General features: G+C 44.8%; 1 protein-coding gene across 3 annotated transcripts in view; it reads right to left on the bottom strand.

Moving 5' to 3' along the window:
- Positions 1 to 11,898: 11,898 nt before the first annotated feature.
- Positions 11,899 to 23,576, bottom strand: part of RCL1 (RNA terminal phosphate cyclase like 1) — a 55,010-nt gene continuing 43,332 nt past the window's right edge. For all 3 annotated transcript variants that reach the window (XM_060014698.1, XM_060014699.1, XM_060014700.1), the window contains 2 exons: positions 22,296 to 22,399; positions 11,899 to 12,214 (listed from right to left, as the gene is read on the bottom strand). In XM_060014698.1, coding sequence (XP_059870681.1) covers positions 12,064 to 12,214; positions 22,296 to 22,399 — 255 coding nt within the window. In that variant the 3' untranslated portion in view covers positions 11,899 to 12,063. The remainder of the gene's footprint in view (positions 12,215 to 22,295; positions 22,400 to 23,576) is intronic.

Genomic DNA, 23,576 nt, shown 5'->3' with positions numbered 1-23,576 from the left:
GAGAAGCAATCATCAGAGGGAGAGAAGAGCAAGAAGTCCCAAATATAGCTGGAGCCACCAGACACTCTCAGGCAATGGTGTGAAGGGCTCCCCTGCTTATGTAAATGAACAGGATCTTCCCAAAGTAATCATCTGTGAAGGTGAGATCCTTATTTCAACAGAGAAGCCCTGTGTTATAAATATTTAGGAAACCTTCTGTTGCCTATAGGATTTATACTTTATTATGCTAGATATCTGATGTCCTCAGCAATGGCAAATCTTTATCATTTCAGGACACATATGAGGACAGGAACAAGTCTAAAGTCATTGGGAGTAAAGTCTTACCAAGAAGCTAGGCAATTCCCTTTTAGGTCAAAATCTGGGTGTGGCTGGCTTAGCAATTATCTTTCTCTTATACCTTGTAAATTGCCCAGAAGGAGGGAGGCCAGGCTGGTGGGGCAATGATCATCATGCCCACTGGCCAAGAGGGTCTTGACAGTGTTAGGTCCAGTGGACCAAGTACATTTCCTAGCAGGGTCAGTGCCACGGAAAGTCCTTATCCTTTGAAGACCTTCACTTTTCTGGGTCTGTGACAGACTCATGTTTGGGTCCCGAGTCTTCTCTCCAACCCCCAGGTCCCACCCAGTTCCCATCAGTGGTACTTTGCCAGTTTTCCTCAAACCTTGTGTTCAGGGCCAAAAGGGATTCCCCCAGATGTCCTACTATGGCTTGGTGCCTCCTCCTAAACTACTTTGACAACAGAGAAGAGATAGAGCAAAAAGTGGAAGTCCCTCCCCAATCTTACAAGCCTAGGCTACTCCTAGTAACACCTAGCATGTTTCCTCCCACGTGGTTTCTGTTGGGGGACTCTTAAACATGCTCTTTTAACTAAATCAATGCACATATTTTGAATGATAGAAAGAGTCCAGTGCAGTGAGCACACTGACCCACCCACTGCAGAGCCTTAAGTAGGCTGTGATTACCTCAGGCCAGGATGGCTTAATTTCTAAGTCTGTATATCTCTTCAAACAGCTACAACCCACACCAACCTCAGGTCCTAGCAGAACCCAGGTGGGTTGTGGGACAAAGGAAGCTATTCTGCTGGGCTGCCCAAGTGGCAGAGCCAGCGGTGCTTGCTAGTTCCAGCAGGCAATGGTCTAGGGCCAGGATCTGATCAAAACTCTGCCCTGTCCTGGCCAAGTCCCTCTGCTCTCCAACTTCCTCACCTGGTAAAGACAGAGGTGGAATAAGAGGAATCCAGTTGGTAAGATGCCCAGGGTACTAATCTAATTATGCCCAGGGTACTAATCAGAAAATTGTATTGATCAGCACTCTGCTTAGGGAGCATCCTGAATGTTGTTTAAAGGAATATACCGAAAAGCTGCCGGGTCTTAAAGGGGCCGGGAGAATGTTTCTATAGTACATATTTGCCTTGGTCTGCCCAGTATCCATCTTCTTGTCTTTTGGCACCAGAAGCAATATTTTCCTTGGGGAATCACCTCCCCCACTCTCAGTGCAAATGGTTTGGGAGCTTGACTCCCACATGGCTTGATGCCATCTGGCTGTAGGAACTGGCATGCGACCCAAGCATGGCCAATAAGAGCAGCAAATCCCCCTGGTTATATATAGTAAGTGATTTCTGGTTGGGCAAGTGACCCAAGTCAATTCCATGATGATCACCTCTTTGGGGACACTGCTGGGAACTGTTAGGGAGATTCTTTCTGTTGGGGCTGCTGAAAGGATAGGATGTAAGCCAAGAAATGACAGCCTCTTGCCACCGTCAGTGAGAAGACCCTAGTGGAGAATGAAATAAGGGGAAAAAGAACAGAGATATGGAGCAAAAGTGATGACATCATTCAAGCCCATGGATCCAGCTATGCCCAAAGTGAGATACTTCCCTGGACTTTATCTTTAAATGATCAATACATTCCCATTTTTTCCTTAAACCTATTTGTTTTCAGTCCCTTATGCTAAAAAAAAAAAAAAAAAAAAATCCTGACTAATATAACTTCCAAGGGGAATGCTTGAGCTGCAAAGATGATAAAGCAGGGCTTTAGTTTTGCTGAGACGTAAAAAACTGGGATGCTACCTCTAGCATTCTGCTTTTCTACCCTTTCTTCACAGGAGTTATTTCTGTTATCTCTTCAACTCTAAATCTGGACAAATATTTAAGAATACCCATTTGAAAGGGCATAGAGGTATGACCTGCTAGAGACACATGTATGTCATGGTTTGGAGCTAACGGAACCAAAAGCTTTGTGTTCGTGTTCCAGTTTCTCCACTAACCATGTGAACTTGATTAGTAAGTCTCATAGCGTCTTTAAGCCTAAATATATGTGCCTGTGAGGATGAAATGAGATAACGTTCGTGGAAGTGTTTTGAAATCCATAAAGGAGCGACAATTGTGAGTCAAGGAAATCTGAACACTTGCCACCTTGGAAGGCTGCTACTTTGTGGAAGAAAACATTCTGAGGGAAGAAAGCAGCACTTTCTTTATCTCGAAGCAAGGAGGCTGAGCTTGGAAACATTTTAGTTATCAGCAGATTGTGATGCCAAATGGAACTTCATCTCTTTGAATGATTATTGAGAATAGCTCAACAACTGAACTGGCCTCCAGTCTTCCCTCTGCCTCTCTCTCCTAACCTACCCCTCCCCCAGACACAAGCAGACAGCCAAGGTTTGTGCCAAGAAGTTCAAACATTCCAGAACATTCCAGAACAATCACATGACCAAGTAGGTAACCAACAGGAGACCACTACTGGGCAGAAAATAATTACACACAATATAACAGTCATTCCACACTTTTCAAGAAAGTATGAGGACCTCTTTTAAACATTTAAAATTTTCACAGGCAGACCTGTTTCTACAAGATAGAATTTGTTGATTGAGAAAGCACTTCATGGAGTAAGTATGAATTCAGTGTTGCTTTAACATGAATTTGTAAATTATTCATAATAGCAGTAGTTCTTAACATCCGGTAAAGGAGTCGCACAAGAATATACAAGTGGTATTAGGAATTTGGTGTTCAGTCCCCTCAGTTCAGGAGCAAACAGATGAGACAAGTAGGACAGCCCCTGAGGGACTGACCCCTGCTGTTCTCCCAGCAGCCCTCCCTGTTGTACCAAGGCTGTTTTCTTGCTAGTGTTAACTAAGGTACTCCCCACTCACGCCCTCCATCAGAGGTTTGGTTGTTTTCCAACTCCCGTTTACACTCTTCTTCTTCTCAGGTGGGTGAACAGGAGTTCAAGTTTTGTTCTTTCCTAACCTGGGTCACGTTCAGGGCTCTGACCGAACCTTTGCTGCTATTTCACCTTCCGAACTCCCAAAAGACAAACCTCAGAACTGCAAATAGTACCCACTCAGGTTGTTAAGAGCTGCAAAAGCTTTTCCTTGACATACAGCATCAACAGCTTTAAAAAGCACCCACTTAAGTTCTAAATTTTATAGACATTCAGAGTATCCACTCAGGCTCTTTCCTGGAAAGCCCATCAGCAGAGGAGCAGGGCCGGTAGGGGTTTGTTTTAAGTGCAATGTATCTTTTAAAATGCCCATTTAAAAAGCCCAATTCCTCTCCCCATTCCCAGGTTCACTGCCTTGAGGGCCCTGTCTTCACATCTTGGTGACAGCTGCTGACAAGAGGTGCCCAGGTCAGAGTTCTGAAAATCCAGGTGTTTGGGGCTCAGGCTTGGCCTAACAGTACGGCCAACCTTTTCTCCATGGTGCTCACTTCCTAAGGGTTTCTCCCTATTACCAAGACTTGGGCTAGGCCTCCACAAGGCTCTGGCCCTCTCCCTGAACCCCCAAGTCAGTAGAACTTCTATACACATTTTCTGACCCCTTCTTGCTGAGAGCTCAAGTGGGTTCTACTAACATGTTAAGGTTCTGAGCCAAGAAGGAAAGAACAGTCAGTGTGACTCTCAAGAAACTGGAGACACTGTAATTTATCACATGACACACAAAAAAATCCCAGCCTAACCACATACCTGACCACTGTAATTCCCAGAAGCCCAGACAAGAAGGGAAGATGGTATGGGACTGGGTGGAGCCAGCGATTTGGAGCTTCTGTGTGTGCGTGTTGGTGCTGTAAGGCGGGGGAAGGGTTAGCCACCAGGTTCCCTACAACTGCTCGGCTTCTTACAAATACTCCCATCAACAACGGAAGAGTTTATACTTTCCTAAAAAATCCTACTAGAGCAAGTACCCCCAAAGTATGATCTGCAGAATAAGGGCACTACATGTAATACTTGTGTGGGGGGCGGGTAGGGTATGGAAAGGTCTATGCTCAACTCAGTTTGAAAAGCAGTAGGCTAAAGAGAAGAATTTCAGCTACAGGACTTCTCAGAGCTTCTGCTATGTTAGTGCACGTTGTGACCTCCAAACCTGGGCTGGAGACTGCAGCACTGTCTACACCTCTACTAAGTGCTTTTCAGGGAAAGCATCCCATGATGATAGTGTACCACAGAACATGCTCTGGGAAGCACTACAGCAGACCTAATGTGATCTAATTTGGAGGTGAAGCATAGTGCTCTGACCCAGAATCCTGAAGCGAGGCAAGGTACAAGTAAGCCACTTAGGTAGCATCACGAGCAGGCCTTGGACTTGAGATTCCTCTCCATCTGCGGCACTTCCTTTCACAGGCCCCAGTCACATCACAGGTAAGTTGTGTGTGTGTGTGTGTGTGTGTGCGTGTGTGTGTTTCTTTAAGGGAAGGTGCAGAGGTATGGGACAAAGGGGATGCTTGATCTTTATTTGCCTTGGAGCTGATGGAAGATCACAGGAGTTGTACCTGAGATTCTTAATATAAGTAAACATATACACACATAGAAACAGGTATATAACTATGAAAACAAAATAGTGCAAATTATTTGAAAATAATAGAAATACCTATCATGTCCCCATCCTAATCCCTGTCATCCCTTATATATGTCTTCAGTGCTCTTCCAGGGGTAGCTTTTTACGTCATTGTTGTTGTCATCATTTTAATTCTTGTATTCCTGGCAATGGAAAAAAAGTCCTGATCTTCCTCCCCACTCCTGAATCTGTCTTTCCAGAGGCTGAGAAAGACAGAACCACAATCAATGGACATTGCACGGGGACCCCTCTTTCCTTTAGGCTGGCCCTTACCTTTCCTCCTGGTCCACAACCCACTTGGTGCTCCCACACCCAACTGGTCACTGCCACTTCTCCTCCCTCTGTGTTATCATCCTGGGTATGCTCCCCCTTCTAGCCCACTGGCTAAAATGATAAACTTTTGCCCAGTGTCCATATTAACTTTGGCCTTCTGGGTACAACAGTCTTGCCTTTGTCAGGCAACATGTGCTGAACTGAATTCATCCTTGTCCACCCGAGTCTATACCATAATCCCGGAAGATTTTGTAGGATATCCTTTCAAGAGTATTCAGCGAATTAGGTTATGTAGTCTATAGCGGACAACTTCATCTCTGCCTTCCCAGTGTCCATTCTCTTCTTTGTAAAAGCATTCAGATTTTCCTTTGGGAATCACTTTTCCTGCTCCCCTCAATCCACACAATTTGCGTGAGGCCGACATCCCTACCACTCCAGGGATGGGAACAGGACCCAGATCTGGTCAATCAAAGCATTCTGGAGTCAACAGAGGGAGACACAATTCTGGGGGATTTTTTAAAAAAAAATATTGGGTAGAGAGAATCTGTCCACGAGGGTTGCTGAGAAAATTGAATATTAAAGAGAATGCCTGCTGGAGAAGGGAGACACTGAAAGCAGAACTGGGAGATGGGAGACAGTTGAATTCTGATGACGTGCAGTTGCTTACATGGTAGTCATAGGCTACACTGTGGCCTGATGACACTGGAGCTCCTCAGTTTGGTTTGGCGGACACAGAAGCTCTAGGCTCTGACAGCCCTGAGGCCACCTGACTGCTCACTTCACCCTGACTAGATGGGTCCTGTTGGAACACGGAGAACTTCACAGAGATGCCTGTAGGCCTCTTTTTAACTCTGTAACATCTGTCATGGGGCAGTCTGACCCCAACCCATGTACAGGTGCCATATCTTGCCTCTGGTCTTCTGACTGAGTCCATCCAAGTACCAGATGTAAAGGTAAACCCTATGACTCATGGAGACATTAACCTGTTAGGTAAAAGACTGCTTTGAATCCTCATCAGGGGGTTAACAGCTAGAAGGAATCCATTTAATACATACATGGCCTGATGCCATGTGTCTACCAACTCAGCTAAGATGCAAACATAGGTCTCACTGCTAAGCCTGTGTTACTTCTGCAGTGCTCGCGTGAAACTCAAGAAACCAAAATCTTTCCTCACAAATGACTGAATTCATCTTTTTTTTAAATAAAGGTTTTCAAAAATAACTTTAAAATCATAGTCACACCAAACTTTAAAAGATCAATCCGCTCCACACCGTAACAGGTTAACACAGAGGAGAATTAAGCAACAACTGAGTGTGTGAAGTGTGAAGACAGGGGAGGCACCCAGGGGTGCATGAGAACGTACAGTGGGGGGGGGGGGGTGCCCGTCGGGGCGGGTCCCTCAGGAACTGCTGAGGTGCTAAGATTGTAGAGGTGGCTCACGGGGCGGGGAGGGCTTACGTGGTTTTACTTTCTAGGCCTCTTACGACAGCGTCACCAAACCACACGTACTAAAATGTAGCCACGTGCCAAATTTCTGAAAGGCTCTTTATAATTTTGCCTTTTAAATTGCTCGGTTGACCAGCAACCCATTTAATATACGACTAGCAATGATTCCTTGCAATCATTGCATGTGCTTGGGAATACTTGTGAAGAAACTCTCAACTATATTGTTCTCAACGTTTTAAGTTTGGAAATGTTTCATTTTGTGGATATTTAATTATTTTTGCTCTTTTTTTGCATAATTTGGAGCCAGTATTTTTTTTTTTTTTTTTTTTTTTTGCAAGCCTTTCCATTGGTTCTTCAAAACTTACAGATCTTAGGCACAATGCCTTTAATTGCCTAACGGGTAAAATAGCAGAGAGGTGGAAACAGAGCACGGAGAGAGAATGCAGGAAGTATGGGAGCCAAGTACACTCAGCATTTAAAACCACCTGAGGTCAGTTGTCATGATCTGAAATTGGATCCCTGCAAGCAGCAAGCCAGGCACCATTTCCAAATACGCAATCCCCACCAATATCTTCCCTTGAAGACTATAAAGAGATGTCTTCAGGAGTGTCCTGCCATCCACAGATGCAGCAGGAACAGGAAGCTGCCTCTGCCATTCCCCTTCCTTTGGGGCAGCATCTACTCCCAAGACAAGACAAGTTACCCAAACAGCCACCAATGAGTCCGGCAGCAGGCCCAGCACCCTCACGGCCGTGGTGACAGGGTATTCAGAGTAGACACGTGAAGTTGCCACACGTGTCACTGCTGGGCTTGTTCATTTAAGTTGGTCTCTAATTTCTAGAAATTCACCTGCCTTCATCAGTTTGAATATATGATTTCCCAAATCACAGCAGAAATTATTAACAAATTAATCAATCTGAAATTTTTGAAGTAAAGCTCTTTAAGAGGGTTGGGAACAGGGAAGAAACACACAAATAAAGAGTGTCCTGAGACCTCAGAAACATCTTGATGTTTAAAATAAAAATACTCATGCCAACTAACCTATCTGCCACCCCAAGTAAACACATATAATGATAGGGGAGGAGGAGGCAATGGTGCACATCTTTCTGTTTTGTGGGGCACCATCTCACACGTCCACCCTGATTTCCCAGAGGAAACCAAGTGTGGGGAGGTGAATTACTTATCCCATCACAGCTGGTTAGTAGCTGAACTGGGCCAGAAAGCAAGCTGGGCTACTTAGCTCGTGAGGTCACCATCACCTCCCCTGCAGACTCAACAGAAGGGTGTCAGCAGAGCAGGATCCACATCCAGAGCCACCAGTATCAGAAGAACCAGGAAGAGAGGAAGTGGCGCATGTGTGAAAAAAACTCTGCCCTGGTCCATCCAAGATGCCAAACACTGATAAATTGTCCCACTCAAATGGCTTCTTCTTTTTTTTTTAGTGTTTATTTATTTACTTATTTATTTATTTGGCTGCACTGGGTCTTAGTTGCGGCATGCGGGATCTTCACTTGCGGCATGCGGGATCTTCACTTACGGCATGTGGGATCTTGTTCTCTGACCAGGGATCGAACCCGGGCCCCCTGCATGGGGAGTGTGGAGTCTTAGCCACTGGACCACCAGGGAAGTCCCTCACATGGCTTCTTAGACCTAGCCAGCTAGAGTACAGAAAGACCTGGCTTGCCTACTGACATTCCTATTAACTGTTAGTCACTTCTAAAGAACCGGCCAGGTGGTCTAAACATGGAAACTCTGACTAAATGCAAGTTACTTCTCCCCTATTCTGGAGTCAGGTGAGGAATAACAGAGGTCCAGGCTGGGCACACAGGCTGCGGTGCTGCTTTCCCATTCACCACAGACTGGCTAAAATTGCCCACCGGCACATCCACACGTCTCCAGCAAAACACCAACAGGTAAAGTCAGTGGAACGCCACATTCTAATCCTCCCACCGTGACCAATACCCTGGAAAAATCCACTTCAGCACCCTGCCTTGGTCCCCTCACCTCACCCAGGTGAATCCCACCCCGACCTTGGGCATGGTTAAAACTGAAGCAATCCCTTAGTTTCCTGGTGTTTCCTTTTCTCTATCTACCTTCAATTTTGTCCACTTCCACAGGCCTCCTCTACTCCAATCTGCTACTTCCTTCCCTGCCTTTTAACACCCTCAACACTTCCGCTCGGTCACCACGAAGCTAACTGCCAGCACTGGCCTCACCTAGGAGCCTCCAGACACAACAGACCTAGCGGAATGGCCACCTCACGATCTTTCATCCTAGCATGACAGTGAGGATAGGCACCACGGTGTAACCTAAGTTTTGGGGCTTTTTGGTTGGGTCTGTAATCAGTGATGTCCTTCACCACTTTTTATCAGAAAAGATTAAGACAAACAAACAAACCACGAGGTTCAGCTGCCCTCTGAGGGCAACGTGGATATCAGCAGTGCCTCCTACTGCTCTTTCCCCATCAGCACGTCATGTTGCAATACCCCAGCTTCCCCCTACCCTTATCAACTGTCTTGATGAAGGTGGTAAATAATCATGATGGAGGGAGGCTGGCTGGTGTTTACACAGAAGGACGGTGAAAGACAGAAGCAGGGCCTGGTACATGACAGGAAGGCAAAGGCTGTGATTCGGCCACGAGCCCCAAAACATCACAGATGTATATGCCTTAAAAAAAAAAAAAAATCACTAGTCTCGCTGAACTCAGAGTGGTCTGTCTCTGTCAGCAGAGAGGAGTAGACAGGTCAAGATAGAAAGCCAAGTCCAAAATGCTGGAATCTCCCATCAAACTGCACCAGGGGTAGCTGAACCAATCAGGAGCTAAGCTAAGAATAAGGCAGAGAATGAAGGAGCGGAATGTCACTAAGATGCACCAGCAACTTCTGCCCAAGGAGTGCAATTGCTTCTCTTGGGCACCGGAGAAGGGGCTGGCAGTAGGCTGTTTAAATAAATATTAAATTTGTCCTCCTATTGGCAATAGCGTCACCACTACCACTCCAGAAGTAGCTGTGCCAGATGAGGGCTGGGACACTTCCGTGTTTAGAGCAGAGAGGGGCACACGTCCCTTCTACTGCTTGCAATGATCTGCCTGGAGTCTACATGCCACCCTAAACTGACCAACAGTACCATTTCCAGAGCTTGTCCCGAGGGACAGGAAGCCCCTGCAGGACACAGCCAAAGCCACGTGGTCCCTTAGTTCTGTATCTGAGCATGGGCAGATCTGGATTCAAATGACAGCAGCAGTAAATAAAACTGCAGTATGTGTGGCAGGCAGAATTCTCAGATGTCCAAGAATCTGGGCCCTGGCTATTCAAACACTAATCTAGGTACTGCTGTAATCAGATGACCTTAAGATAAGGAGATTACCCTGGTATCACAAGAAGTCAGATTCAAGCATGAGAAGGATTCAATGCCACAGAAGGATTCAGTGCATTGTTGTTGGCTTAAAGATGGAGGGAACCAAGTTGCAAGGAATGCAGGCAAGCTCTATAAGCTGAGAATTGTCCCCAGCTGACAGCCAGAAGCAGGGACCCCAGTCCCACCACCTGAATTCTGCCAACAACCCGAATGCGGTTGGAAGCATATTCTTGCCCAGAGCCCAGTCTGGCTAACACCCTGACATCAGCCTTCTGAGGCCCTAGCCAGAGAACCCAAGCAAGCCTACCAAGACCTCTGACCTACAGAACTGTGAGATGATAAATGGTATTCTTTTAAGTTGCTAAGTCTGTGGTAATTTGTTACACAGCAACAGAAATCTAACACACTACGTAGAGCTCTCAGTAAGTAGAGAGCCACAGTTCAAAATGGCCTGACCTCCCTCAGTGTTAGCCCTTCACCTCCGCATCCTCCCACACCCCCAGACACGAGAGCACAGACTCCTTCTGGACCCCTTTTACTGAAAAAGAAAAGGGGAGCAAGAGAACTGGGGAGGTAAAGACCTTTCCTTACTTCAAAAGCCCACCCTGGGCTTCCCTGATGACGCAGTGGTTGAGAGTCCGCCTGCCGATGCAGGGGACACGGGTTCTGTGCCCCGGTCCGGGAGGATCCCACATGCCGCGGAGCGGCTAGGCCCGTGAGCCATGGCCACTGAGCCTGCATGTCCGGAGCCTGTGCTCTGCAACGGGAGAGGCCACAGCAGTGAGAGGCCCGCGTACCGCAAAAAAAAAAAAAAAAAAAAAAAAAAAGCCCACCCTAGGTGGAAAACACCATTTGGAATCCTAATAGAAAGAATCAGATATTTCTCCTTCTACCAATTCTGACCCCTTACACACACCACATGTAGCCTCTATTAGTTGCAGACGAAACTACCACAGGTCCTGCACATTCTTGCTGGGGAGGCCTTTACCACAACACTTTCTCGTCATGTGTTCATAGCAAGCAATCTTGAGAGGTGAAGTAATGTCCCCATCTGGAACAAAGAGCAGGCTTGCTGTAAGAGATGGAGTGCCCAAGTGTGCATGTTCCTTGGCTCTGATGCAAACCCCCGGCATGCATGGCATCTACCTGCGGCCCCTACACATCACCAGTGTGGGACTTGGGGAGAAAGAAACCAATACAAACATGAAGCTCATGCTGCTTGCTGTGCTCTGAGTAATAAAGTTCTTTGTCTCTGACCTGAGATATCCATTTCTTCTGCTAGCATCCATGAAACAGTAATCATCTAACTTATTAGCTTGCAAGTAGGGCGAAATTCTAGACTCTGACACTATTACACTTAGATCTTTTAAATCAGGAGATCTACTATCTTTACATTCTCAATTTCAAAAGAACAAAATACCCTTTTTAAATTTTTCTTGTGGAGATAATAAAATCTACATCACTGGGCTATTGTGGGAATAAAATGAGAAAACACATAGCACACTTGAGATGTAGAAAACATCCAATAACTTCCATTAGATCCCTGCTCTCCCTAGTCACTCATCCTCCCCAAAATCCATATACAATGAACCAGATGGGGAGCAGTATGTCTCCAAGATAGCAGTCCACTCAGAAGACAAGGGATAAAATAGTCTACTACACCAATTTCTGACACTTGCATCACACTGCACCACTCATAAAGGGCTTCCACCCATATTATCTCATTTAATCCCTACACAGAAACCAAGGTTCAGAGAGGTCAGTCCTTGCAGAACCAACAGTAACTCCACAGGTCTGGAAAAATAGCCATATGGCAGAAGCCTGAGGATGTGGGCTGAGGAAGCATTGCTGAAATGCAGCTGTGATGTTGTTCTAGCAGCACAACTGTATCCTGAAGGCACACTCTTCATCCAGGTAAGCCAAGGGAGTTCCCATCAAGAATAGGCCTCCTGAGGAATGTCTGCCCTGGAGAAATGGCTGGAAACCACAAGATAGAGAAACATCTTTTATTCGGATATGCTGATGATTTTTAAATGGAAAATTTTTTAAGTCCTTAATATAAGAGGCCATCCTGTCCTGGATGAACTTGGTCCCTTTGGTTCCTTGGCAGCTTCTGCTGTGTCCAGAGGCCTTGGGGCCTTTCATCTTGTGACAGTGTCACTTGAGGGTCTTGCTGAGGTTGGAGAAGCCAATGCCAACACAAGTCATCAGCACTTTATCCCCTCCCTTGAGTTCTTCACCACATGGCTTGGTTTCAATTTTAAACATAATCTGGAAAAAGCTCTTCAAATGCCGCAAAAATTCTATCCTAAAAAATAAAAATAAAAATTTAAAAAAGGGAGGGAGAAATGAAAGAGGAATTCGGCTTTTAAAAAATTCTTCTCCAGCCTAGAGCTGAAGCTTTTAATTTCCCAGATCAGGAGGAATCACTGAAATTAAGAACTTCTATCAATGCTGATTAAACAGCATTTATTTACAGCCTGCCAGATTCCAAAGATGATTTTAAACAGCTTGCAGAGATGCACACAACGTAAGACAAATTAAATTAAAAAAAAGAAAGGAAAAGGTTAGAGGTTAGTCCTACACATGCATTAGAGTGGACATGAATATGGCATTAATCTTCACGAGGCTCATGCAGAGAGAGAAACACGTGCTTTAATGAGTCACAGTATCATGAGATTAAAACCAAGCAGGGTGACTGCTGCTGATGCTGAAAGAGAGAAGTCTCTCTCTCCATTGTTCAATCTCGACAGCCCTTTCATTCATTCAACAAATATTTATTGAGTGCCTACTACGTGCCAGGCACTGTTCTTCATGCTGGAGATATTGCAGTCAACCAAAAATCCCTTCTCTCATGAAGCTTTCAATCTATATCCTTGAAATATATATATACTTCCTCCATAGTCAGAAATTTAAATAAAGTAAACAAGGCAGATGAGAAGGAAACGTAGGTATAAAATATTTGTGTGTATATGGCTGAAGGCAATACTAAATAAGGTGGCCAGGGAAGTGCTCACAGTAAACATGCAGAGGAGGTTCAAGGGGCTCTTTCTTGTCATCCTCCTTAAGACAGAGCGATGGCTTCACCCCAAGAGTACCTTGGGAACAGCAATTCCGTGGAAGGACCATGGTACTGGTCTGGCCTAGCAGATTCGGCATCAACCCAGCGAGACTGACCATACGACCCACCTGGAGAGTTCATTTAACAAGCAGATTCCTGAAGGTTTCAATCAATTGGCAACTGGTGGAGAGGAAGTGTCCATGTGGAAGAGCCCAGAATCACAGGCCACATGTCCCCTCCTCACCCCTTACCAAGCCGTGTCTCCGCAGGGCACAGGGGCCAGAATCCTCCCTGGTGATTCGTACCAGCCCAGTTTGCGAAAGACTGGTTTAGTTAAGAACAGATGATCTGCATATCTTTTTTTTTTTTTAACATCTTTATTGGGGTATAATTGCTTTACAATGGTGTGTTAGTTTCTGCTTTATAACAAAGTGAATCAGTTATACATATACATATGTTCCCATGTCTCTTCCCTCCTGCGTCTCCCTCCCTCCCACCCTCCCTATCCCACCCCTCCAGGCGGTCACAAAGCACCGAGCTGATCTCCCTGTGCTATGCGGCTGCTTCCCACTAGCCATCTATCTTATGTTTGGTAGTGTATATATGTCCATGCCTCTCTCTCGCTTTGTCACAGCAATCAGAGAAGAAAAGGAAATAAAAGGAATCCAAATCGGAAAAGAAGAAGTAAAACTCACTGTTTGCAGATGACATGATACTATACATAGAGAATCCTAAAGATGCTACCAGAAAACTACTAGAGCTAATCAATGAATTTGGTAAAGTAGCAGGATACAAAATTAATGCACAGTAATCTCTGGCATTCCTATACACTAATGATGAAAAATCTGAAAGTGAACTCAAGAAAACACTCCCATTTACCATTGCAACAAAAAGAATAAAATATCTAGGAATAAACCTACCTAAGGAGATCTGCACGTCTTTAATGAAGTAGTTCAGCAACCTGTGTTGTGCTGCCTCCCAATGAAACCATACAAACAGTTCTCACACAGAATGTACATGGAATCACCCGAGGAGCTTTCAAAATACTGATCCTGACATGCAGATCAATGGAACAGAATTGAGAGTCAAGAAATAAGCCCACACACTTGTGGTCAACTCATTTTCAAAAAGGTGCCAAGATAATTCAAAGAGGAAAGAATAATCTCAACAAATGGTGCTTCACACGCAAAAGAATGAAGCTGGACCCTTTACTCACATCACACACAAAAATTAACTCAAAACGGATCAAAGACCTACATGGAAGAGCTAAAGCTATGAAACTCAAAGAAGAAAACACAGGACTAAATCTTCATGATCTTGGGTTAAGCAATGATTTCTTAGATACAGCATCAAAAGCAGAGTGATAAAAGAAAAAATGGATTAACTGAACTTCATCAAAATTAACATCTTTTCTGGACACTATCAAGAAAGTGGAAAGACAACCCCCAGAATGGTAGAAAATATTTGCAAATCATTTATCTGATAAGGGTCTGGTATCTGGAACATATAAAGAACGCATACAACTCGATAATAAAAAACCAAATAACCTAATTTTAAAATGAGCAAAGGATCTGAATAGACATTTCTCTAAAGAAGATATGCACATAGCAATAACCACATGAAAAGATACTCAACATCATTAGTTACTAGGGAAACACAAATCAAAACCAACAGAAAGGCTATGATCAAAAAAAAAGATAATAACAAAAGTGTGGGTGAGGAGAAATTGGAACCCTCAAACACTGCTGGTAGAAATGTAAAATGGTACCACCACTGTGGAAAACAGTCTGGCAATTCCTCAAAATGTTACACAAGGAGTTAGTTACCACATGATCCAGCAATTCCACCCTAAGGTATATACACAAGAAAAATGAAAACATACATCCACACAAAAACTTGTACATAAATGTTCATAAGAGCATTATTCATAACAGTCAAAAAGTACAAACAACTCAAATGGCCATCAATTGATGAATGGATAAACAAAAGATGGTTTATCTGTACAGTGGAATATTATTCAGCCATAAAAAGGAATGAAGTACTAATACATGCTACAATATGGATGGACCCTGAAAACATTCTGCTAAGTGAAACAAGCCAGTCACAAAGAACCACATATTGTTTGAGTCTATATGAATTGGACAGAACAGGCAAATCTATTACAGCGACAGAAAGCAGATTAGGGGTTGCCTAGGGCTGGGGGCAGTGGGAGGAATCAGGAACACCTGTGAATGGGCAAAAGGGTTTCCTTCCGGGGTGGTGGAAATGTTCTAAAATTAGACTGTAGTTACATTTACACAACTTTGTGAATATACTAAAAACCCACTGAATTGTACACTTTAAATAGGTAAACTGTGTGGTATGTGAATTATATCTCAATAAAGTTGTTTAAAATAACTATTTTATTTGTGAAGTTAAAAAAAAAAAAGAACTGATACATGGCTCCCGTCCTCACACAGTATATACCAAACTAAGTATAAAGCCTACTGCAACGCATCTTCCACCTTCTCCTGTCCCTTTATCCTAGTTAATCTAGTCAAAGGAGGAAAAAGCAAAAAGGGGAAAAGAAAGTCTGAACAATTCCGCATCCTGTCTGCCCGAGATGGGCTAAGAGATGGAACAGTAACTAGCCTGGACAGTAGGAGTCCCGGTGATGACTGCATGCTCACAGAAAAATTCCTCACTTCTTTGCTCTCTCTTCCACCTTGGATTGTGCTACTTCATCTCCATCTTTAAAATAACGTCCCATTTGCCACCTATTCTACGAAGCCTTCTCTAGCCAGTAACCCCTCTGGGTTTCCATAGCATTCTTGGCTCTGCTTATGGAGTCTAATGAAATGCTCATGTGTAAGTGTCTCACAATTGCCCTGGCCCTGCTCTTGGTAAATTATATAAGCACCTCCAGGGCAATGACCTTAACCCATTACACCTGCTAGGCACTATATATAAGGCACTCAGGAATGGGGCACCCAACAGAATGTGGAGGTTAGGGTTTAGGGATACTTTTTTTTTTTTTTTTTTTTTGCGGTACGCGGGCCTCTCACTGTTGTGGACTCTCCCGTTGCGGAGCACAGGCTCCAGACGCGCAGCCTCAGCAGCCATGGCTCACGGGCCTAGCCGCTCCACAGCATGTGGGATCTTCCCAGACCGGGGCACGAACCCGTGTCCCCTGCATCGGCAGGCGGACTCTCAACCACTGCGCCACCAGGGAAGCCCCAGGGATACTTCTGAGAAATGACTTCAACATTCTTAGCAATTAAGGGAAGTCAATTCTTCCCCTGCTGGCTTTCTCATTTTACTAACCAATTGAAATTTTCAGGTTTTTGCTCTGTCCCAGCCTCACAACCTCCCTAACCCTGCCCTAGGAAAGAAAGAAAACAAACACATCAAAAAAAACCATAGATAAACAGTCCACATCTGTGGGCATAGCTTCCGGCGGGCAGCAACGCAGAAAAAGCCAGCCATCTCACCCACTTGTCTGCATTCTAAGGAGGAAACAGCCTGTTCTCTCTCGCTGCTACTTCGGTTCTAATACAGGCCCGAGGCACGCTCTGCTTCCAGAGCCTCCCCAGCCTACTTCATACTTCACCCTGAATCGTTCAACTGTGCTGGAAAAAGCAGACACCTTCCCCAGCTGGCAGAATTCCTAAGAGGCCGCAGGCTGCCTCTGATCTCTTGGAGAAGGAGGGGAGAAACACAGGCTTGAGTGTGCAGGTCTGCATAGTTGCAGCTTTGGGGTATTTGTAGCCTTTGGAATCGTTAGAAAAAGCAAAGTCAGTTCCACTTTTTACATAATGTTCTGCCAACTCTTCAGCCTGTCTGAGGAAGACTGTGTAAGGACTGAGTTAAGGTACATTTCATGATGCCCGCCACTGCCAGCCCCATTCTCCCTAAGTCTCCTGTGGCTGGGATAGCGTAAAGCAGCCATGCTCAGAAGCTGAGAAATAACCTCAGGAGATATGAAATACTAACAGTATCCTTAAGAAAATGAAAACCAAACAGAATAAACTCACCCACATCTATATGCAGTTGAACAAAGTCAGGTCCAGGGCCGGTCCGTGTCCTTTTCCACAGCCCCACGCGGCACCGCTGCCCTTTCTTTCTCTTCCGAACACCATACAGTAGACCCACACTTTCTAGACACAGCTCCCCAGCCACAGAGCCAGGCAGAAGAGGCACCCCCGGGACACCGAGGGCAGCTCTGCTCCTCTACAGATAAGCCCCGCAACAGTGTGACTGGAAGATTCTCAGACTAACCCTTTTAGGCAACTGGGACTCCTGACTTAAGAGAAGTATCCTTAGTGAGCTTTCTTCCCCCAGAACAAAGTGATTTATATCTTTTAAAAAATGAAAAAACAAAAAACCACCAACAACCTACTTTTCCTGAACACCTCCAGTCCATCTGACAAGCAGGTTTCAGAGAATCCTGGAGCACAGAGGTAATTCTTCCTGTGTATTTTCCAAGAGTGGGTTGTTGCCACCACCATTGTTGGTCAACAGGTGAAGGCCACTGGGCTCACAGTCATCTGCCCGTTGGATCCCAACTGCCTGGAACTTGCCAGGTTGCCCGGCCCTGCCCCTTAAAATACAGCCCCTCATACCAGGTCCCCCTCTGAAGCCTGCTAGAGCGTGGTGGTGACGGGGATCACGACGCGCTCTCTCTGGTGGCTCTACAACAACAAACCATGAGAGCGGGCCCCGCCTCCTGCTCCACCAAGCCACCTGGACACTGGGGTCACCTACTTCTCAGATCTAAGGAGTTGCTCTGCAAATTGAGGGGATGGAAGATCTGGGGGTGGGAAGAGAATGCGCTCAACAGGGCTCCCTGTAGTCACGACACGGCATCTTTTAAATATATCGGTGGTACTTTTTCTGCCGAAGAGCTGTTTTCCCAAAGACCAGCTGATCTCTGCTCCAGGAATGAAGTTATTAAACTCCGTTATAAAGGCAGCAGGAAACAGAGAGCCAGGCTGGCTGCACTCTCAGGAGACATGGATACCAGGCCAAGTTCAGCCAAGAACTCACTATGAGCAGGTGACTGACCTCTCTGTCATCTGAAAAGTAAGGATATCACTTGTTTTACCATATGCCAAATATGTCCTGCGGCTCAAAGAGCATAATAAAGGAGACTGGGCTTTGCAGCATTTAAACCATTTCCCAGATGTAAGGTGACGTGTGCTGTGCTTGCTCCCAGAGAGGAGTTGGGCAACTGAACCCAAAGAGCAGCATCTCATTGATCTTCACATCACTGTGCTACACACTGGGTGAGCCAATTACCCCGATCAGTCCGCGTTTGACAAGGACCCTGGGCTCTCGCTCCCCAGCACGTCACAAAAGTGAAAAGAGGTCATTTATTAAAACTAGAATAAAACAAAGTGACGTAGTTTATTTTAGACTTCCAATGAAAGACAGAAGGAGATCATTTTATGACAATTTGAAACGAGGATTCTGAAAAGATACAGCAGGGCACCCTGGGCTCAGGCAGGGAGGTGCCTGGAGTCCAATAACATGTGTGAAATCCCAGCTTTTACTAAACAGCACAGTGGGTCAGGGAAGCGTGCACTCTGGATGAGACGTCAGAGTCCGAACCCCAGGTGCTGACTGTGTGACCCTGGGCACACGACTTGACCACTCTGTGTCTCAATCCGCTGACCAGTAAAATGGAGTGTACCTGCCTTCACAACTTTACCACCCTTGTGGGGTTATCATGAAACCTGAAAGAGTTCGCGTTTGTAAAGTACGTAAAACAACATCTGGCCCACAGCGAACACTGTTAAGTGTTGTTAAATAAACATCCACTTACAGAATTCTCAGGAACAGTAAATAAGATGTGTGTAGTTTGTTTAGTAATGTAACTGCAGGAAGTTAGTCATAAATTTAAAAATTAGTGGATACAGGGACTTCCCCGATGGCGCAGTGATTAAGAATCTGCCTGCCAATGCAGGGGACACGGGTTCAAGCCCTGGTCCGGGAAGATCCCACATGCCGTGGGGCAACTAAGCCCGTGCGCCACAACTACTGAGCCTGCACTCTAGAGCCCGCGAGCCACAACTACTGAAGTCTGTGGGCCTAGAGCCTGTGCTCCACAACAAGAGAAGCCACCGCAATGAGAAGCCCACGCGCTGCGACAAAGACTAGCCCCCGCTCGCTGCAGCTAGAGAAAGCCCACGTGCAGCTACAAAGACCCAACACAGCCAAAAATTTTAAAAAACAATAAATAAATAAATAAATAAAAATTTAAAAAATCTTTAAGAAAAATAAAAATTAGTGGATACAGATTTAGATAGATGAGCAGACGGTTTACAGCCGACTTCAGGCCTGAGGTTACCCAAAGCAAGTTTACCAGGCCTCCTGGTGTTCAAAGTGAACTTCACAGGAGACTGGATGTCCGTGTGCGCCCAGCACTGATGGAGCTCTGCCAGGCACACCGCGCTGCTGGGAGAGCTAAGTGCCCGACTGCATTTAAGCCTCGCTCCACCTTCACAAGCCCATGACTTCAGGACCATTCACTTTCTCTGTGGATGAAACTGAGGCTCGGAGATGCCAAAGACCTTGTCCATGGTCTCCCAGTGCTGCAAGGTAGAGCCAGAACTGAAATCCAGATAGGCTGGACTCCAATACCTGTGCACTGGCAGAACGCAGAAAGTTCCGGTCACCGCAGTCTCTGATCATAAACAATTTCTGAAAGTGCTAATTAAGACACTCGTTGATATATACTCCTACTTTCAAATAAAGTATACATCATCCTTAAACTGTAAAATTAAGCTTTTTCAGGGGCAAGGAGAACCACCATCACTACCTGTAAACCACCTAAAACTCCGCAAATTGAAAAGAAACAGATTCTCCACATACCAGCATGTTATCCAATACTATTTTATTCTACTGAAAAAAAACCTCTCTGGCCTTCCCAAAGAATTTCACACATATAGACTTACTTTCTCAAGTAACACAGAAAACCATTACCAGCCACGTCCTGCAGTAAAACAGAGAGGAGGAAAGGGGAAAAACAGAAAGACCCTTATTTTCCAGAAAGGGTTTGAAAGCAACACTGCTAGAAAACACTATCCTGCTTAATCCCAGTGCTCTGTAAATAGACATTTAAAAAGCTATTTATACAAATCAAAACATGCAAACTGCCAGAAAAAATACATTTCTTTAAACCAAGGAGGGTCTTGCTTCTGGTTTTCTTTAGAAATCTGAGGTTACAGAAAGCAGATTTTTATGATTTTAATTGCACATAAAAATACGTGTGATATTATGGTCTCCAAAGCTCTTGAATCCAACTAGGATAAGCTGTTCCCTCACCATGATCATCCTGACGGTGGATTCTGTCCTTTTTACCCTTAACTGTATGCAAACGCAGGATGATAATTTTGCCTGTCCTGGAGCACGCCTATTTCTTCCCGCCTTTGCCCTTCATCTCTTTGGGCTTCTAGAGCTTTCCACAATGATTAAAGGCAAGAAGGGTCCCAAATAGATACAGCTTTCAAAAAGAAACTCCCTCCTCCTCCCTTGCGCTAGCTCACTGAAAGAAGGGAGGCTGCCCTTTCCAAGCCCCTGGCCTCCCCTCTTGCAGGAAGTCCTGGGGGGGCAGGTGATCCAGAGGAAGACTGTCCTGCAAGTCCCAGCCCCAGGGCTCAAAACACAAAATTCTGTAATTTGTCCCACTCCTGTAAAGCTCCATTCAGAGCAGACCACTTTGTTTTCCCAGGAGATGTGTAATTTTAGGCAAGGTTTCTGGAAGACAAGACACTGCAATTAATGTTTGGTGAGGGGGTGTGTCAAGGACACAGGAACTTTTAAAAATGTCCAGTCACATCTTGATGGTCTCCACAGAGTTTGCTGACTTAAAAAGATTATACAAGGCCCTGTAGCCAAACTGAAAAAAAATCTCTAAAAGCAAAAAAAAAAAAAAAAAAAAAAGTGTCAAGGAAAAATATACATTCCATTTTTCACATAATGTTCTGCCAAACCCCATGCCCCACGACCACACACATTTCTAGACACCGCCTCATGCTGCCCGAGCAGCCAGGCCTTCTGCTGCCCTGAAGCCAAGGCTGGGAAAGCAGCAGCCATGAGACCAGCTAAGAGGGTGAAGGGCACTGTGGCAGCCACACGGCTGTCAGCCACTTGCAGCAAACTCGCTGGGAAGCCAATCTCTACACTTAAGGTGCCGTGCACCCAGCCCTCACCTCCTCTCCAAGTGTCTTAACTACAAAGTCTCTCTGGGCAATGTTGATTCCTGATGTCAGCATGCCACTTAGGATTACTCAATTTCAGGTTTCCTGTCCTGTGAAATACTTTACACAAGTTATAGGGAGATAGTGTGGTCCTCACCAGTTTCCTGCTTTCAGTCTTCCCGCAATGCTAACAACGTATTCTCTTCCATTTCCTTGTTCCAAAAAGCCTTCCACCACCAACTTACAGAAAAAAAAAAAAAAAAAAAGCCTCCAAAAGGATCTCCTGGTCTCTACACTCCCAGCTCCCGGGTCCAATGGTACACTGCCCCCTCTACAGTGCCCGCCCCTTTCTCAATGTGATGGCACCACCATTCTTCAGTTATCACAGTACTGTACCTTTCAGATATACAGCATCGGTACCATGATAACCGAAAAAGGACAGTTCAGTCTCATATCTACCTGAATATGTCCTCGAACCCAAGGCCCATTCCCTCCGCCAGCTTCCCACCCACAGGTGGCCACAGAATGATCTTCAAGTATATAGACACATGTACAGAGATGTCAGTGCTCAAACAGGCTGTTTCACAGCAACCTCACTGACTATCAACAGGAGTGCTTCTTTCACTGTGCTGTTTAGAATTCAAGTCTTCTGAGGACCTGCTCTTTTTTGGAGAATGCCTGCTTTAATACCCCAACAGTCAACCTCTAATAACATCTCATGGCCTCAAACTCACCTCTGCATTTCCCTCCTAGTCCAGTGGTGTTACTATGGACTTTGCCTCTTGGACAAAAAGGCAGTCCTTTTTGCTAAAGCTAGGAAAAAGAGGGATTTTTAAAAACTAACAATAAAACCCAAGCTATAACAGAAGCAGGAGTTTACCTCCAAAATGGAAACAATATCTAAAGCACAGACAGAACTGTCTAGTATAGATCACGCAGTTTTAATGACACAGAAATGACAATTGGGAAGGAAGAAACTGCAGGAAAGAAAGGAAAGCAAAATCCTTGTTAAATGCCAGATGAAAGCGACAACCTCCAGCGCATTTAAGGATCAGCATAATCAGGTGGGAACAGGATAGTGCTCATCATTTTGTTCGACTGGAGGATTAAACTGGAGAGCATAAGGGGGCTGAAAGAAAACAACTCACGTGTAGGGAGAGAGTGGTCCGAGAAGGACTTTGGAAACATCCTGCTGTCCAAGGGTCATGAGTAACAGAGCCAGGCTTTGGTTGGTCGAGTCCACACATCCACCCTGTAAACACAAACACTTTAAGGATTAATCATTGTACCAAACCAGATAATGGGAAACCAACAAAACAGAGGGAAAAAAAAAAAACAGACACAGATGCCCAGAGTATCAGAACCACAGAAGAGCAGACGGCAAAATTCAAGCAATAATAAAACAGAATAAGTGTCTTTTAAAGAGTTATCCTCATATCAAGTAACTGTAGGGGGTTAAACTAACAGTTAATCAAAACAATTGTAAGAGCTGAGACTATCAGAATGAATAGACATTTAAGTTTACCGAGGTATATCTAGTGAAAAATGAAACTTTGCCTTTGTAATTAAAGCCATAGCAGGACATAAAAGCAAAAAAGCATAATCATTTATAGGCAATGCATAATTACCAAGGGTTAAGTGAGTGACATTTCTACTTATTTAATCTGTCATAGAACACCACAGCTAATCTGACATGAGAGGACCTTTCCCTTTCAAGGGTCTTACCTACAACACATTCGATGACATTCAGAAACTGCCTGCCATGTCACTTTAGATTCCCCTCTTTAACCCTTCCTGTGTGCCTTAGAACTGGAGAACTGTTCAGACCAGATCCCTCCATTCTTATTATTTATGCATTATGTTCCCCCATTTTCCCTGTTCTTCCAAATCAATAAGCAGGACAAAATTCTCTTCAAAAACTTTCTCGTGAAGTACAACTGCTTTGGTTGCCTTTCTTCTTTCATTCTCGAATTTTTCAACCACTTCAGCCATTTTGCTTCTGCTTGATGCAGGCATTACTGCTGCTTCCATTTGTGCCTTGAAGAATGTCTTTATTTCAGATCATCCTCTCTGGGATAACTTTATTTACAACAACTTAAATTTACACTGTACGTACTGAAAGCAGGATGACCTTGAATGTCTACATACTTTGCATATTTCACAACAAGAAATCCAGTTTCTAACCATGGCACATCACTGTTCAAGGCTACACTCTCCCAGACTTGGAATGGGATAACTGGTCACCCGCTGCTGCTTACGTGGGTACACCTCTCTCCTTTTTTAATGCACGTAGGGTAGGGAATAAATTGATTCTCAGGTACAGACGCTCATTCTCTGCTGTTAGACTTCATTGAGGACAATGGAGTAGGAAAATCAGAAGTGGATCCTACTGCCAGCCTTTATGAAACCTACTGCTCTTCCTCATCTAC

Source organism: Delphinus delphis, chromosome 6 (genome assembly GCF_949987515.2).
Source record: "Delphinus delphis chromosome 6, mDelDel1.2, whole genome shotgun sequence".
Classification (NCBI taxonomy): Eukaryota; Metazoa; Chordata; class Mammalia; order Artiodactyla; family Delphinidae; genus Delphinus; species Delphinus delphis.
This window is presented reverse-complemented; position numbering and strand designations above follow the sequence as displayed.